This window comes from Copadichromis virginalis, linkage group LG17, assembly GCF_057382275.1.
Source record: "Copadichromis virginalis isolate Kocher_CV1m ecotype Utaka linkage group LG17, C_Virginalis_male_GT1.1, whole genome shotgun sequence".
Lineage (NCBI taxonomy): Eukaryota > Metazoa > Chordata > Actinopteri > Cichliformes > Cichlidae > Copadichromis > Copadichromis virginalis.
Window position 1 is genome coordinate 39,012,595 of NC_140634.1, and position 16,097 is coordinate 39,028,691.

The 16,097-nt window shown below is 44.0% G+C and overlaps 1 protein-coding gene across 1 annotated transcript in view; it reads left to right on the forward strand.

The window, feature by feature from the left end:
- The window catches only part of hmcn1 (hemicentin 1), an 85,900-nt gene that overhangs the window by 30,302 nt on the left and 39,501 nt on the right, over window positions 1–16,097 (forward strand). Inside the window, exons 7-21 of the mRNA XM_085435920.1 lie at window positions 627–747; window positions 888–1,151; window positions 1,260–1,404; window positions 1,991–2,112; window positions 4,751–5,020; window positions 9,656–9,797; window positions 9,901–10,028; window positions 10,159–10,272; window positions 10,439–10,597; window positions 11,344–11,535; window positions 11,623–11,718; window positions 13,408–13,535; window positions 13,642–13,786; window positions 14,673–14,785; window positions 15,857–16,016. Of these exons, the coding sequence (XP_085292046.1) occupies window positions 627–747; window positions 888–1,151; window positions 1,260–1,404; window positions 1,991–2,112; window positions 4,751–5,020; window positions 9,656–9,797; window positions 9,901–10,028; window positions 10,159–10,272; window positions 10,439–10,597; window positions 11,344–11,535; window positions 11,623–11,718; window positions 13,408–13,535; window positions 13,642–13,786; window positions 14,673–14,785; window positions 15,857–16,016 (2,299 nt within the window). The remainder of the gene's footprint in view (window positions 1–626; window positions 748–887; window positions 1,152–1,259; window positions 1,405–1,990; window positions 2,113–4,750; window positions 5,021–9,655; window positions 9,798–9,900; window positions 10,029–10,158; window positions 10,273–10,438; window positions 10,598–11,343; window positions 11,536–11,622; window positions 11,719–13,407; window positions 13,536–13,641; window positions 13,787–14,672; window positions 14,786–15,856; window positions 16,017–16,097) is intronic.

The window sequence follows — 16,097 nt, forward strand, 5'->3', positions numbered from 1 at the left end:
ATTTACACTACTCAGCACTGCCTTTGATGACCCACGCCCTCTTCATTTGTTTGAATCTGAGCTATTATAGTTTCATGAGTTCTGATCAGCTGATCAGGTTTTCCAAATTCAATAATTAGTTTTAGTCGTTTTATATTTTTCAAAAGCCTAAAATGTTTTAGTTTCGTTTTAGTTAACTATAACAGCCTTTTGGTGATTCCTATAAATCAGCGCTCCCCAACCTTTTTTGCGTCACGGACCAGTTTATGTCCAATAATATTTTTACGGACCTGCCTTTAAGGCGTCACGGATAAATACAACAAAATAAAACCAGTACCAGTACCAAATGTATTCATAACACACAGGAAAAGACCCAGGCAAACCGAGTTAAAGATAAAAACGATAAAATCCCTGTTAACCATAAATTTCACACCCGAGCTTCAACTCTCGCGGCCCAGTACCAAACAGATCCAGTACCGATCCGTGGCCCGGGGGTTGGGGACCGCTGCTATAAATCATATCGCCATTAAGGATCAGCTTGGATCAAACATCTGAAATTTAAGAATAAAGGTTTATCCATTAAGAATTCTCAAAGACAGTATCTGGTAAACAAATGGACCTAAAACACTTCTACCTTTTTAATACAGACCGCAAGTGAAGGAAGGCACTCAGTCCGTATCTCAGGTCTCAGTACCATCGACTTCCGAGCTGGGTTTTCCAGGAAAGCCACCATGGACTTTAAAAAGACATCCAGTAGGCCAGTTCAAGGTCGGTAAAGGAAACATTTAAAAACTTTGGAAACAACAGGATGTGATGTTTGTTTGTTTTGTACTTGCTGGTTTTTTGCTTTCATCTTTTGAGATGTCAGAATATTCCACATGAGGACACAACACATATTGATTTTCCAGGTATTCCCACCCATATCCTTCTGAACACCACTGGACTCTCTCCTCCTGCTCGACCTGACAGGCTGGAGCTCCTGTCTATCTCTGGCACAGTGATCAAAACTTTGCCAATCCGGTACTACCCGGACCGTCAACCGTACAACCTCTGGAACATCACAGAGTTCATACCACCCAACGAGGCCTTCTTCCTGCGAGTGACAGGATATGACCGCGACGGTTTCTTGTTCCAGAGAGTCTCGAGTGTTTCCTTCTCCAATATTGTACCTGGTCAGTGATGCATATTATTAATCATATTTAGATGGATATATAAAAGGTTTCCTACCAATTTGCTTATTAATTTTCCTGACTTCATTTGCTTCTTTATCTTCCCGTTAGATGCTCCTAAGGTGCTGATGCCAGCCAAAACTCATGGTTACTACCTCCAGAGAGGGATAATCAAATGCCAGGTAGAGAGTTTCATCCCTTTCACACTGCGCTTCAGCAGGGATGGAGGAAGACTTGGGGTGGACCAACTTTTCAGGTGAGCAGCAGCTGTCAAAATAATATAATATCATCTATTAAGTGTTAAGATTAACACATTCTGCTTAGGACCACTGTGATTCAAAGAAGACTGATTTTTCAATCTGTTGTCGTTTATATTTGGAGTCATGCTCTTTTCTGCAACCTATGAAAAAACCCTAAATTTATTCTAATGTTTGCCAGACCATATGCTTACTCAGATCTCAAAACTGGTCATTAAGGGACAGGTGAGCTCTGAAAAGTCATCTTTATTGGGGCAAGCGTTAAAGACCTAAACACCTTCAGGGTGTTTTTATGAATCATTTTGGCTATGTGTGGCTTGTTGGTTATGGTTAATGTCTTTAATTGTTACTACATTTCCAGGCTTTGTAAGAAAAGGTATAATGTCCTCAACAGATGTATTATAATGGACATGCTGGAGGATGTAAAACTATTATATTTTGTTTCCATCTCGAGATTAAATTCAGTTAAATTTTACAGAGATGAGTTGATAGAGTACCAAAAGGATTCTTAAAAAGCAAAAAATAAAGTAAATCTGCTGGTCGTTAACACTTTTTCACAAATTTCCTGTGACTCTGTCATTCTAGTGAGTCTGACAGTGCATTATGGGAAATAGCCGAGGTAACTCTAAAGGACGAGGGTTACTACGAGTGCATTGCCATCAGCAGCGCTGGAACAGGGCGAGCTCGGACCTTTCTGGATGTATCAGGTAAACAAAAGTTTATTGCACAAAAATCATGAAACACCAGCTCCAAAACATTTAACGTTTTCTAGTCGTTTAAATAAGACTTTTGTTTTTAAAAACTATGATCTGAGTCTCTAGTTCATGTTATGGATTACAAATTATGGAAGTAACATAAATGGGGGCTCGTCCGGGATCTTTTAGGCTCACCGTCAGAGATCTCAGGCACAAATCACGGACAAGCCTCCAATTTTCACAAATTTGCTTTAGATGTGTGACAAATAATGAGAACCTAGAAGATTTTTGTTTAAACAAAAGAGAATTCACAACACAAACACAAAAGAGAGTCGAACCAAGGTGGAAGCGAGAGATGGTTAATCCAGGCCAGCTTTTATTGCCTGTAAGCTAGTTGTTGTCTAATGCAAGTATAAACTACCTCTAGCAGTGTGGGAGAGGCATGACAATACAACAAAATGATAAACTAAGTTAAAGTAATTCTCAGAATTTGTGTTGCTGTGTTATTGTTATTGTAATTATTAGTGAGCTACCCTCCATCACTACATTAAATGAGCCATGGCTGCTGGCCAGGAACGCTTACAGGCTGGGGAGCATTAGACTGTCAACAGATGTAAATGAAGTCTGATCGATCTGCTGGCAGGGCAATGTTTAGAAAACAACACGTTATTACTGAGTGAAATGGAGCAGCAGGTATATGTCATGCTTAGCAGGTTTACACACACACACATGTTGGGTATTCATATCTTGTGGGGACATCTAATTGACATAATGCTTTCCCTAGCCCCATGCCCTAACCCTAACCCTTACCCTAAACCTAACCATAACCTAATTGTAACCCTAACAGAGCCACATTTTTAGTCTCAAAAATGCCTTCAAACTGATTAGGACTTGGATTTTGGTCCCCACAAAGATATGAATGCACACATGCACACACACAAAAGCTATGGACCTATGGCTGGAATCTATGTCGCAGTCAACATGGGCTAAAGTTTATAGTTTCTCCTGCAGTCGAGCCCATGCAGAGACACTGCACAATGGCAAGATTAATGTAACTTAATGGAGCGTAAAACATGATGCTGTAATCCATGCCTCAGTGCAGGTTTGTAATGGAGCCTATGGTATGGTTTTTGTGAGTCATTTGTAAAGAAATGAGCTGTGGCTACAGTGTAAGATGAGAAAACATAAAGCTGCAATTAAGCTGCAGGATGTTCAAGGAAAAAAACATCCCACTGATGGTTTGGTTTGGTCACTGACTTGGATGCACAGTTTTGATAAAGCAGCTGAGCCACAGAAACTGACTGTTATCCACAACGAGAAAAAAGATCACGTAAATCATTTTTTGGATGATAATTTTATCACTCTAAGCCCTGAGCAAGGACAGAACCAGAAGGGATCATACAGTGATTTATATGTTTATATGTTTAGTCTCACCACTGGGCAAAATAAAAATTATGTTTCCATCTTTTTTTGTCCAGTTTTTTCTTTCCAAGAAACTTTCGTCTCTGTGGAATTCACAGAGCTTCATCTGCATGATTATTGCCAAGCTGGGTGGAGAAGGTTGAAAGACGCTTTGTGAAACAGAAGAGCAAAAGAAGAAGCCAGACAGGGTCGTGTGTAATATATGAGCGTAACTCATTGCGCTGACTGACCTGCTCTGTTTACAGTTCAAAGTTGCGGAGGTAGCTCAGTGCGGCTAACTGTTGCCTTTTATGATGTCCCTAAAATTTCATGAAATAAATCCCCTCTCAGCCACAAGTCCAACCTTTGTTAGTGAGCCAGCTATACTCTGAACAGGATGACAGGGCCCTGTTTTTTATACACATGCAAACACATAATACCGCCCCTGCTGCCAAACTTATGTCATCCTAATCCCAGAGAGCTATTCTGAAATCCCCAGCATCCTCCCTTTATCAGAGCCAAAGCTTCCACCGCCACATCTTCCATTTCTTTTCTACTTTTCCTTTTATTACCCTTTTCTCTACTTAGCTGTGGTTCCACACTGAGAAAATGATTGATGACACGGCAAGGCTCACACGATTTCTGTTTTTGACATGATGACGCGACAAAAGACGGACAACAGGCAAGTTTGGTGGATATAAGATCTGACAAACTTTGGACATCATTTGATGTGCGAGTGCTTCAAAAGATAACAAAAAACCTTTGCACATCTATTTCAGAAGAAAATCAGACTGAGCAAATGTTGTAAACAGGCAAACAATAAATTATTGCTCAGGCGTGTGAGGACATCAAGGAATACATTTCCAGAGGCTAAGAACAATACACGTGTACATCCTGTATTATTTGACCGTTAGAAATATATGAATTTCTGTAGTTTTGGTCTATCTGTCTGATCTGTAACTCATATCTCTTTTGGTTGTTTGGTTGTTTGCAAACATTTGTGTGTTTCACAGCTTCTGACCAGTCGACCAATAACTCGTAGTTTGTGCACGTGCAGAAAATTTAGGTTAAAAAACTTGACTCCAAAAAAGTCAGGGCAGTTTCCATGATTGGATTCTTTTTGTCGCTACTTACGTAAGTGTCACAAAGAAAGTAACCACTTGCTCTGAACTGCTGTTTATTCTATGATGTCACGTTTTTTCGATTGCTGCCAACAACCTTCGTTCATCCTGCTCTCACACTCACACAGAGCCCCCTCCAGCCGTCACAGTCCAGGGTAACGTAACTGCCTCCCCGGGCTCCCGGGCCGTCCTCACCTGCCACGTCGTTAGCACCGTCAGCTTCAACCTCACCTGGTTGAGAGGAGGCCAAGACGCCCGTCTGGACCCACGCGTGAACGTCCTCGCCAACCTTTCGCTGCAGGTGTCCGCCGTAACCCCGGATCATTCTGGCTGGTACGAGTGTCACGCTGTAAATGAGGGAGGGGTGACTGCAGAGCGGCTCTACCTCACTGTACAAGGTGAGGAGCGTGTGTTTATGTCTTTGTGTGTTCTTAGGTTTTAACCTGCTGATGGTCTGTGTGGCTTTGTACCTGCACCTGCAATTCTCAGCGAACACAACCACTTTTCTAAAATATATGTCTCTTAAGTGCCCCTGCCTCCCTTCCCTCCCCTGCTCCCCATATTTCACTCTTTCGCTTTATGAGATGTGTGAAAATTATTTATGGTTGACTCTCAGGCAACACTGAAGTAGAGTTTTCCATCTCAAATCAAATCAAATCAAATCAAATCACTTTTTATTGTCACATCACATGTGCAGGCACACTGGCACAGCACATGCGAGTGAAATTCTTGTGTGCGAGCCCCACAAGCAACAGAGATGTGCAAACACAACAACACAAACGAGCAAAATACAAGAATGGCCAACCTGAAACTAATAAATATATGTACAATATATAATAGTGTATGCATTTCTGGATGTGTATACTAAATATTTTCCTACGTGTGTGTGTGTGTGTGTGTGTGTGTGTGTGTGTGTGTGTGTGTGTGTGTGTATACACATTTTTACAAATTAAATAGTAAAAAAATAAAATAAAATAATAATACCGTAATAATAATAATAATAAAATATATAAAATATACAGAGTTGAATATGTGCAAAACAAGTGGCATTTATATACAGTGTGGAGTGCATAATGTTGAAGTTCCAGTAGTGAAGCTGAGGTGTCTATGACGTGTTCAGCAGTCTGATGGCCTGATGGAAGAAGCTGTCTCTCAGTCTGCTGGTTCGGGACCGGATGCTGCAGAACCTCCTTCCTGTTGGAAGTAGTCTGAACAGTTTATGGCTGGGGTGACTGGAGTCCTTGATGATCCTCCCCACTTTCCTCAGGCAGCGCTTCCTGTAGATGTCTTGGAGGGAGGGAAGCTCACCTCCAATTATCCGTTCAGAGCACCGCACTACTCGCTGGAGAGCTTTGCAGTTGTAGGCGGTGCTGTTGCCATACTAGGTGGTGATGCATCCAGTGAGGATGCTCTCAATGGCACAGTGATAGAAGGTCCTGAGGATGCGGGGGCTCATGCCGAATCTTTTCAGTCTCCTGAGAAAGAAGAGGCGCTGCTGCGCCTTCTTCACTGTTTTGTTTGTGTGTACTGACCACGTAAGATCCTCAGCCAGGTGTACGCCAAGGAACCGGAAGCTGCTCACTCTCTCCACAGCAGCGCCGTTGATGGTGATGGGGGTGTGTACTTCTCTGCACCTCCGGAAGTCCACTATCAACTCCTTTGTCTTTGCGACGTTGAGGGTGAGATGGTTGTCTTGACACCAGTGGGTCAGGGCGCTGACCTCCTCCCTGTAAGCCGTCTCATCACCGTTGGTGATAAGACCCACCACTGTAGTGTCGTCCGCAAACTTCACAATGATGTTGGAGCTGTTAGTGGCTGTGCAGTCGTAGGTGTAGAGTGAGTACAGGAGAGGGCTCAGTACACACCCCTGTGGAGCACCAGTGTTCAGTGTGATGGGGGATGAGGTGATGCTGCCCAGTCTGACCACCTGGCGTCTGTCAGACAGGAAGCTAAGGATCCAGCTGTAGAGGGAGCTGCTCAGTCCTAGATCCTGCAGTTTCCTGTCCAGCTTCGAGGGAACGATGGTATTGAATGCTGAGCTGTAATCTACAAACAGCATCCTCACATACGTGTCTCTCTTCTCCAGGTGTGACAGGGCAGTGTGTAGTGTCAGGGCTATGGCATCATCAGTGGACCTGTTGTGGCAGTATGCAAACTGTAGAGGGTCCAGTGAGTCGGGTAGTGCAGAGCAGATGAAGTCCCTGACCAGCTTCTCGAAGCATTTGCTTACGATGGGGGTCAGGGCTACAGGTCGCCAGTCGTTCAATGAGGAGATGGTGGAGGATTTGGGTACAGGGACGATGGTGGCCATTTTGAAGCAGGCTGGGACTACAGACAGAGAGAGGGAAAGGTTGAAGATGTGCGTGAACACTCCAGCCAGCTGAGCCGCGCATGACCTGAGGACGCGGCCGGGAATCCCGTCCGGACCAGTAGCTTTGCGTGCGTTCACCTTCCTGAAGCACTTCCGCACATCCTCCTCAGACACAGTGTGCGCACTGACGTCATCCGCGGTGCGCACACTGTCCGGTCTCATGGTGTTCGCTGTGTCGAATCTAGCGTAGAATACGTTTAGATCCTCACACAGAGAGGCCGTGGTCTGCGGTGTGCTGGTTTTCCCTCCGGTTTTTCTCCGGACAGCACTTATAGTCGTGTTCCTAACGCTTCACTGACATGAGTCGGGAACACTGTTGCATGGATGAAAGAGTGCTGCTATCTATCTGGCCAGCTCCACAGAGCGTCTGCCAGCACCTGGGCAGGAAACAGTGATGCGGTACAGCTGCTAAAATCCACTTATTAGCACAGGATCTCAGCCAGAAACATTTGAGAAAGGAATTGAGGAAGTCTGAATGAGTGAAGAATTTTTCTTATTTTCTTTCCTTAATTCAATCTGTCCAGATGAACATCCTGTGTTTGCTTGGCTATACGACCAGAGAAGAAGAAAATTCAAAATCCATATGCTGCACGATGTAAATCTCTCCGCATGCTTTACTTCTTGGGCTTCAGTGGTTTTAAAAGAAGACAAATTGGCGTTCTTCTCTTTTTAAATGAGAAGGAGAGCCGTTTACTCAAAGTGGCTTTTATTTTCTAGACCTAAATTTAAAGTGTTCTTGTGATCTTACCTCAGAGCAAATTGTTGTCTTTCTAAGTGAATATTTGAAGCCGGCGCTTCAGGCAGGTTTTGAGAGGAACTCTGTCATTTGGCTCGTCTCACTGAGTGACGACCTACACAGTTGACCCAAAAACTGTTTAACTGGATACTTTTTCTCTTTTCTTTAATATCTCCACCTGCTTGTTTTTTGTCACTAGTTTATTTTAACCTGTTTATTGCTATTTGTTTTACTCCTTTTGCTTCTTTCTTTCTTTTTTTGCATATTATTTTCTCTGTAAAAAAAACCAAACAGCTGTTAGCAGGCCCTGGGGGTTTCCTAATTACTCCTGTACAGACCCATCCTAGTGATTAGTCTCACTTTGAAGTAAGCCAAGTCTGCTGACAGCTTACAACACTTGGACGCTGCACAGTGGAACTTGGGAGTGTGTCTGTGCCGTCTGCCTTAATTTAAAATGTCTTTTCTTCTTTTGATTTTTCTGTTGTGTCTCCACAAATTACCTGTTTAAATGGCAACATGTCACACCATCCGAGTGTTGTTTTTAAGCCTTATTCAAACGGTTCTTGTCAGACAAAGTTTCCAGCCAAAAATAGGGCTTTTAATGACTTCTTTCCACAGCTGTGTAGCAGTCGTCGCTTTGTGGTTGTTTAGTCGTTGGAGGACAGAGATAAAGAAATATGTGGGCGAAGTGTTCGTGTGTCCAGCTTTGTGAGTTGTGACTTACAATACTACTCTTTGTAAGTTGGATGTCTACAGTTTGGATACTGCCAGTGAGTCATTAGCATACATGGCCTTTTCAAAATTAGACAGCCACAGATGTAGTCATAGTAGATGCAGTCTGACAGAGGGGTCAGAGGAAGACGTGTAAAGAGGAGACTCGGGATAAATACATCGTGAGAGGGAGTGAAGGCAGATGAATGACGCAGAGGTGGGAGAGGATCAAGGGACTGCTGGAGACAAGCCTCTCCCAGACGTATCACATCTGTTGCTGGCTCGGGAGAGGCTTGTCGATATGGTTGTCCTAGTTTCTCTGCTGTCCCCTGTCCCCGGTGACATTGTGAGAATAAGAGGCAAGTGAAGACAGAGAAGAGGCCTTGTAGTTGTTCTGGCACGCTTTCCTTTGATCTTGTGTGTTTTCCAGTCCTTAAGATGTTTTTCACAATGGAAAGTCAAATTGTTCTCAAGTCAAAGTTCTAATATGTCAAAACTTGACAGCATTTGGTAAATGTGCTGTATACCTTTTAAAATGTGGTGATTGAAGCACCCAACGTGTGTGTGTGTGTGTGTGTGTGTGTGTGTGTGTGTGTGTGTGTGTGTGTGTGTGTGTGTGTGTGTGTGTGTGTGTGCCTTCATTTTCTTAAGTGTATTCCCTGAGCTAACCTTTCATAAAGTAATTTATTGATGGCGCACAAGCCAGAGCAAGTTCCTGGCAGGGACGCAGATTTGATGTTTCAGAAAAGTCTCTACATTAGGAAGTCTTAGACGGATTTTCCTGAAGTCGGAAAGGTCGGAGAAACTGGACGTGATCGTAGCAGCGGGAATAGAGTAGAGAAAACACACCCTTAAAGAGAAGAGTTACACATCGTAAATCAGTTGGAAAATCTCTGTATAGCCAGCTTCTCTGGGTCCGGATTCAGTATTCCCTCCTGTGTTACCAATAAAAACGAGAATGTGAGGGTGAAAGATGTCCTGTGAAACACTAATGGTTGTCATATCAGCTGTCACTCTTCTCACTACGGTGACAATAAAAGTTTATGCACTGTTACGACGTCTGACTGAAGCTGGACTCATTCAAAGCGCAAACTGCTTTCCTTGAATCTGTCCACGACTGTGTTTCACTGCAGACAGTGCAGCCAATCGCTCTGCAGTAACGCCTGCGACTGAATAAGACGGCGATTCATTTTAGCAACTTGTCTTTTATTCTAGAGGTGCCCAGAGTGTCAGTAGAGCCGCGCAATCAGACCTTTACGGCAGGAAACGATGTGCAGATCAGCTGCTCGGCTAGCGGCTATCCTCCACCTCGCCTGGTCTGGACCCACAACGGCATGTTCATCACAGCGTCCAGCAGGTGAACTGATTTCCTCTCGCACAAACAGAATCAATCATTCGTCTTTATATTAATTATACAACTCAGATTTTTCAGCGCATAGAATAAATGTCGATCTTTTCAGACACAGGATGACTCCCGGTGGCTCTCTGGTTATAAAAAATATGGAGAAAAAGGATGGAGGAGCGTATGGCTGCCTGGCCAGCAACCCGGCTGGGACCCACTCAGTGACCTCCATCCTCACTTACATGGGTGAGCGCACACATTCACAGACACTGGAAGCAAACACAACATTTACTAATATATTTTATGTATCACGTGCACTGCATTGCCCTTGATTCTCTTTATGGTACTGATGTTTTTCTATTTTTTGTTTTTCTAGAGTCTCCTGTAGTGTCTGTGGCATTCAGCGAGATTCTTATTGGTGTTGGAGAAGCCACTGTGATGGCCTGTTCAGCATCTGGAATCCCCCAGCCTGAGATCTGGTGGTACAAAGGTAGCATCTCATAGGACGTGACAGGTTTAGAAAATAAAGAAAAATGGAAACCGTCAACATATTCCCACAATCAGTTTGGATTATGTATAAGTTCAACGCACAGAAAAAGATTTTTCACCAAAACACTTGTTTTTTGTTACGCTGCTGTACTTGCTCTGTTTTGTAGGCCACACAAAGCTCCGCCCATCGTCCCTCTTGGAGGTGGACACATCGGGGGGGACGCTGACCATCAAGGAGACCCAGAATGCCGACGCTGGAGATTACACCTGCTTGGCTGTCAACGCTGCTGGCACCGCATCAGGACGGATCTCTCTGAGCGTTGGAGGTGAGAGCGGGACCAAGTTCTGTTTCCTGTGCTGCATGTTGCTAATGTCGTGCGACTGAGGTTTTCTGTCTTTGCTTCTGTTTTCAGCTTTAATATTTGCTTTAAGGGGGAATTGTTTTTACCATCCAGTCCTATTGGATAGCTACAGCTCTTACTTTCTTTTCAGGAAGACTAACAAAAGTAAATTGAAATCCAAATCTGTTAAACAGAAGCAAACTCAGAGGAATTGTGGGTAGTCGTCTCTGTTTGGGACTTTATCCCCTCGGTGAACTCGTGCAGAACTGCGAAACCTTTTTCAGGGCCAGATGTATAAATGACATAAGCACATGTTCCCTGAAGATGGTGTTGTTAAAATACTTGTACCTTCACACATATTTTACACTATACACACGCTTTACTTAGATGACCTGAGTGTGACATATCTTCATGCCAAAGACAACAATAGAAGCACCGATTGAATCCTGGCAACGCTTTATTTGGAGCCTTGAAACATTGTCTTTATGTGCTATATATGAATGCGCTCTTTACCAGACCAAGAACAAAAAGTGTTTGGTTTACACCTGCAGTTAAGAAGGTTGTACAGAGGTGGATTCACATGTTTGCAAGGTTAATTGTGCAAACTGTCCGCAGTAGCTGTACGCGTGAGTCCTAGAATCGGTAACTAACCCAAAACATGCAAAAAGCACGGACAGACTGTCTTTAACGTGGATCATCTTCTACCCTTTTTGGTCTCTTCACCGCTCTAGCTGCACCCAAGTTCACCGTAGAGCCGTCGGATGTGGCTGTGGACATCGGCTTCAACGTGACCCTGCCCTGTTATGCCCGAGGTTACCCTGAACCAGAGATCGCCTGGCGGAGAGAGGACGGCTCGCCACTTTTCAACAGGCCTCGCACACATGGCACTATCTCACAGAGCAAAGGGCGTCTACAGATCACCAGTAAGATTTTTTTAAGCTGTATATGAATTTACAGATGACTGAAACAAATACAGTTATTTTATACCTTAATGTCCCTCTTTCCTTCAGACCTATGGGTGGGGGATGAGGGGGTTTATATTTGTGAGGCCCAGAATCAGTTTGGCAAGATCCAAACCCAGGCCAGCGTCGCTGTGACTGGATTAGGTAAGAAAAGCTTATTAAATTTCTCATTTCTTTGATACTATTATATTTTTCTGGTCTAGCACCGTAACCTCCGAATCGCTCAGTTAGCTCCGTCGCTCTCAAAACACACACATATCGGTTTCATGGCTGCTGAAGCTTCCTGTGCATCTTGGGAGTTTGTTAGAACCTTGTAAACTCTCTAATTCTGTTTCACAGCTTCTCTTTAGTGGAAAACACACTGAGCTCTTATATGTAGGCCAAAGGTTAGAAGGCAAAGACCCACCCAGATGTTATGCAGCTTCAGCTACTGCAGCTTTTCCCTACTGACAACATGCCTCACAACATTCATGGGATAAAAGAAAGTACATTCTTAATGCTTCCACAGAATGTGAGGGGAGAGGTAGCACTTTATTACCTGATCCTATAAGTAAGTCTGAGCACCTCTATAAAATCAGAAGTCTTGGCAGTTTGCTGGTGCGTTCAGGTGCGTGTTCTTCTGAGGAGTGGACTTCCCAGCAAATTCATCTTGAGGTCAAACTGTGCAAAATTCAGAGAGATTGCAAAAAACCCAGAAGCAACATATCAGACTCGGCAGTCTGTATGTTAAATGTTAAAGTTCATGACAGCACAATTAGAAAACCCTAACCCAGAGAAAGCCTCTTGTCTCTAAAAAAAAAACCTGTCAGCACATCTCAGGTTTGCAAAGTTGCATCTAAACAAACCACAAGACTTTTGGATGTCCTCTGGACAGACAGGGCCAAAGTGGAGATGGCCATAATGCACAGTGCCATGTTTGATGTAAACCAAGCAGCATATCAGCACAAACGCCTCTTACCAGGTGAAAGTGGGCAACAAGACAATGATCCCAAGCACAGCAGCTACAACAGAAGAAAAGAAAAGAATCAAGGTGTTGCAATGACCTCTGTTTTCTGTTCCTTTAAGTTAAGAAAGTTTAAAGCCATCCATGCCTTTACATCATCCAAACAATCTAGTGAACCCCTCAGAGGACTCACAGATTTGCGTTTTAGTGGCAGGTAAATCACGTGTTGCAATGACCGTGAGTCCAGACATCAACCTGGCTGAAATGCTGTTGGACTGTAAGGCAGCTGTGACTAAACAAATGCCTGAACTGAACACTGCGTGTTCCAGAATTCCTCCACAACCATGTGAGACACTGATAAAGTCGACAGAAAACACTTACTTCAGATTATTGCTGCTAAAAGTGATTCTTCAAGCTACCGACTGGTGGCGTGCATTCAGTTTTTCTCAGAAATGCATACAGTCCTGAAAACCTCGTTTTTTGCTTGGCTGTATACCAAATGCAGATGTACGGCAGTTTCTTTTGGTGTGTCCGCTGCATGTACGCGTTCCCAGGCTCATCAGGGTGGTCGTCAAATTCCCCTCACCAACACCCTGTTGTCCATCTCCTACAGATGACGTCACCACTGATTGTGTTAACACCCCAAACTGTTTCCACAAATGTGATGTTACAAGTTTGTATTTATACACATACAAAGGCGTGTGCGTGTGGTTCTAGCAGCTGTATAAACACTGTACTTACAGTATTGATGATGCAGTTGCAGGAACAGTCACTCCCTGTCTGTCATACTGTACGCACACTGAACACACCTTATAAACACTTATTGCCATCGGCGTCCTTGATTTTTACTTCTCATAACGTCCGTAAACTTGTCCAAATGGCGTCCACAGTTTCACCCGTCATCGCGATGAGTCCGGCTGTGCTGAGCGTGATCGAGGACCAGCCGATGACTCTTCCTTGCGTGCTGCTTGGTGGGAATCCGCTGCCCGAGAGGCAGTGGCTGCACAACTACGGCCTGGTGAGGACACAGAGAGGAATTAGATTTTTAAATTGTTTTCCACATCTTGCACACCTTGATTCTTGCCCTGGGTTGAATAAAGAGGATTTCATTCAACTTCTGTCAGGTGACCTCAGACCAGTATGTGTCAGTGAGGAGGGATGGCAGTCTGCATATCGAGAGAGTTCGGCTGGATGATGCCGGTGACTACACCTGCCTGGCTGAGAACGCTGTCGGGGCCGCCAACCACACCACCGCTGTCAACGTTTACGGTAGCAAACATTAGAACGCATAAAATCTCTACACAGACAAGCGCATGTTATCCTCCCACCTATCAGACATCTTTTAGGTTCAGCATTGAGATCAGCTCTAACGGGAATTGAAGAAATTGAAGAAATGCAAATAACCGAACCAAGCCTGGGCTGATATCATTAAGCACACCTGGGCTGTTTCTGCATTGATGTCTCTAAATATCATTTCATTTAATGTCTCCTTTCCACTGTGAAGGCTCTTGTGCTCAGGAACAGGAATATCTAACCCAGGAGCTGCTGAAGGAATTGTAGACTTTGAAGCAAAGTGTGTGAGAGAGTGAAACGTGTTCTCCATTTCTACTAAAATCAGCTGCTGGTAGATTCTACCGACATAAACAGGAACAGTTTGCAGCATGTATATTAAAGCAGCGGCTCCTTTAAATTAGTGGGGTTAGGTCATTTTCATGTAGGCATGCACAAATCACTTGTATTGATCTTGCAGTAAGTCATGAGAAACTGTGCAAAGTGTGCAGCCAGAACACCATGCTGTGTCTTGTATTGTGTACACTCCACGTGATGCAGTTGTTTAGCTAAATCATGTTTCCAAAAAAATGTTACAAGCCTCCGAGTGATGATCTCTTCTGCAGAGTCCTTGGAGTGACAGAGTCACAAAAAAAGAGAGCGAGAGGGGAAAAAAGCACAAAAGTAAAACAGGAACATCTGTACTGAGCAGTGCATGGACAGCTTCTTTCCAGATGCTCGTGAGACACACAGGAAATCAGTGGTGGCAGTGATGTGGAGACATCCAGGCACAGATTCAACGCAGAGGACAAAATGCATGGAGTAGATTCTATAAATGCCCGATGATGAAATTCTTCCGTATCTTCTCTTGCTTTCATTTTTGCAGTGATTCCCACCATTCAGCATGGCCCTCAGGTATTCAGCACAATCGAAGGAACGCCCATCTCCCTCCCCTGCCGTGCCGCTGGAGTACCGGCTCCTGATATCACCTGGACAAAGGTGTGCATCTCTTCTCTTGAAACAGCCAAAAAAAAAAAAGCCAGGTCTCTTTAAATGCTGCCAAATAATTTTCAGTGCCACACACAGAGAAGCCATATGACACAGGGATGAAAGACACAACTAATAGTTAACTGTAGCTGTTAACTAACACTTAATATTGCTCAAGTTGCATCGCAATGTCTCACCTGATGATTTGGAAGGAGTAAATAATTCCCCTTTTCCTTAAATAGCCATTTTCCCTGATTCCCTCACACTTAAAGGATCAGTTGACTCGCGTACCCGTGCACAGATGAACCTCTTTATTCTCCTGTTGGCTGTTTTATGGCTAACACAGAGAGCATTTGTGTTTGTGCGGTTTGGTTGTGCGGTTTTGAACAGCGATGAGCTCAAGTTGAAACCTTCCAGATGTGGATGCATTGTTTTCCACTGCGAAGGAACAGGTTCCTGCATTGTTTTGTGTCAGAGGTCAGGATTGCACAGAGACAATAGCGCTCGATTGGAAAATGGCTCTGTGAGGGTACATGTGCATGTTTGATGTGCTGCACTATGGAATCTAGCTGCGTCCATTAGCTTGCACGGTGTCTTCAGCCTTCGAGCGCTCACATTTTGAGCCAGTCTATGCATGTGGACAGTCCCTCCCTCTTTTCAGTCTTTTACACTCGTTCCTCCGAGTTGTAAAGGCCTTGCTGTTAAAGTGAACAGGGCTACAGGGACATATGAAACTAGAGCCTACTAAGTTCTGCACCAGCTGTTAAAACGTGATTCCCTCTGATTCCTTTGCTGTTTTCTATAACATCAGTCAGATGATGGCATGTTAGTGACTGCAAGGCTGAAATATGACACACTCCCGCTGCACTAACATCACACTGGCTTTGTGCTTTGGGTTTATATGATTTGTGCATTTGTAATAATTACTTCATAGCGCTGCTGCGTAACAAGCGGGCAAAGAATCTGCTTTTATATTTAAGTATTTAGTGGGTCAAACCACACTTCTTTGTCTTGGACAACAAATCAAGTGTTAAAGCTGAGCTGATGAAGTAAAATCCAGCCCTGCTGTGATTTGTGTTCTAGGGTGGGGAGCTAGTGAACTTGGGTGGTTCGGCCTTCTCGTTGAATCCTGACGGCAGCCTCCTTATTACTTCCCCTTCTGGAAATGAGACTGGAGAGTTCATCTGTACTGCTGCTAATGCTGCTGGCCATGCTTCCAGGAAGGTCCAGCTCACGGTCTATGGTAAACCTCATCACCAGCTGAAGGCTACACATAGTCTGTAAAGAAGCACGGGGGCTAAATGTAGCATTTTACGTCAAGAAA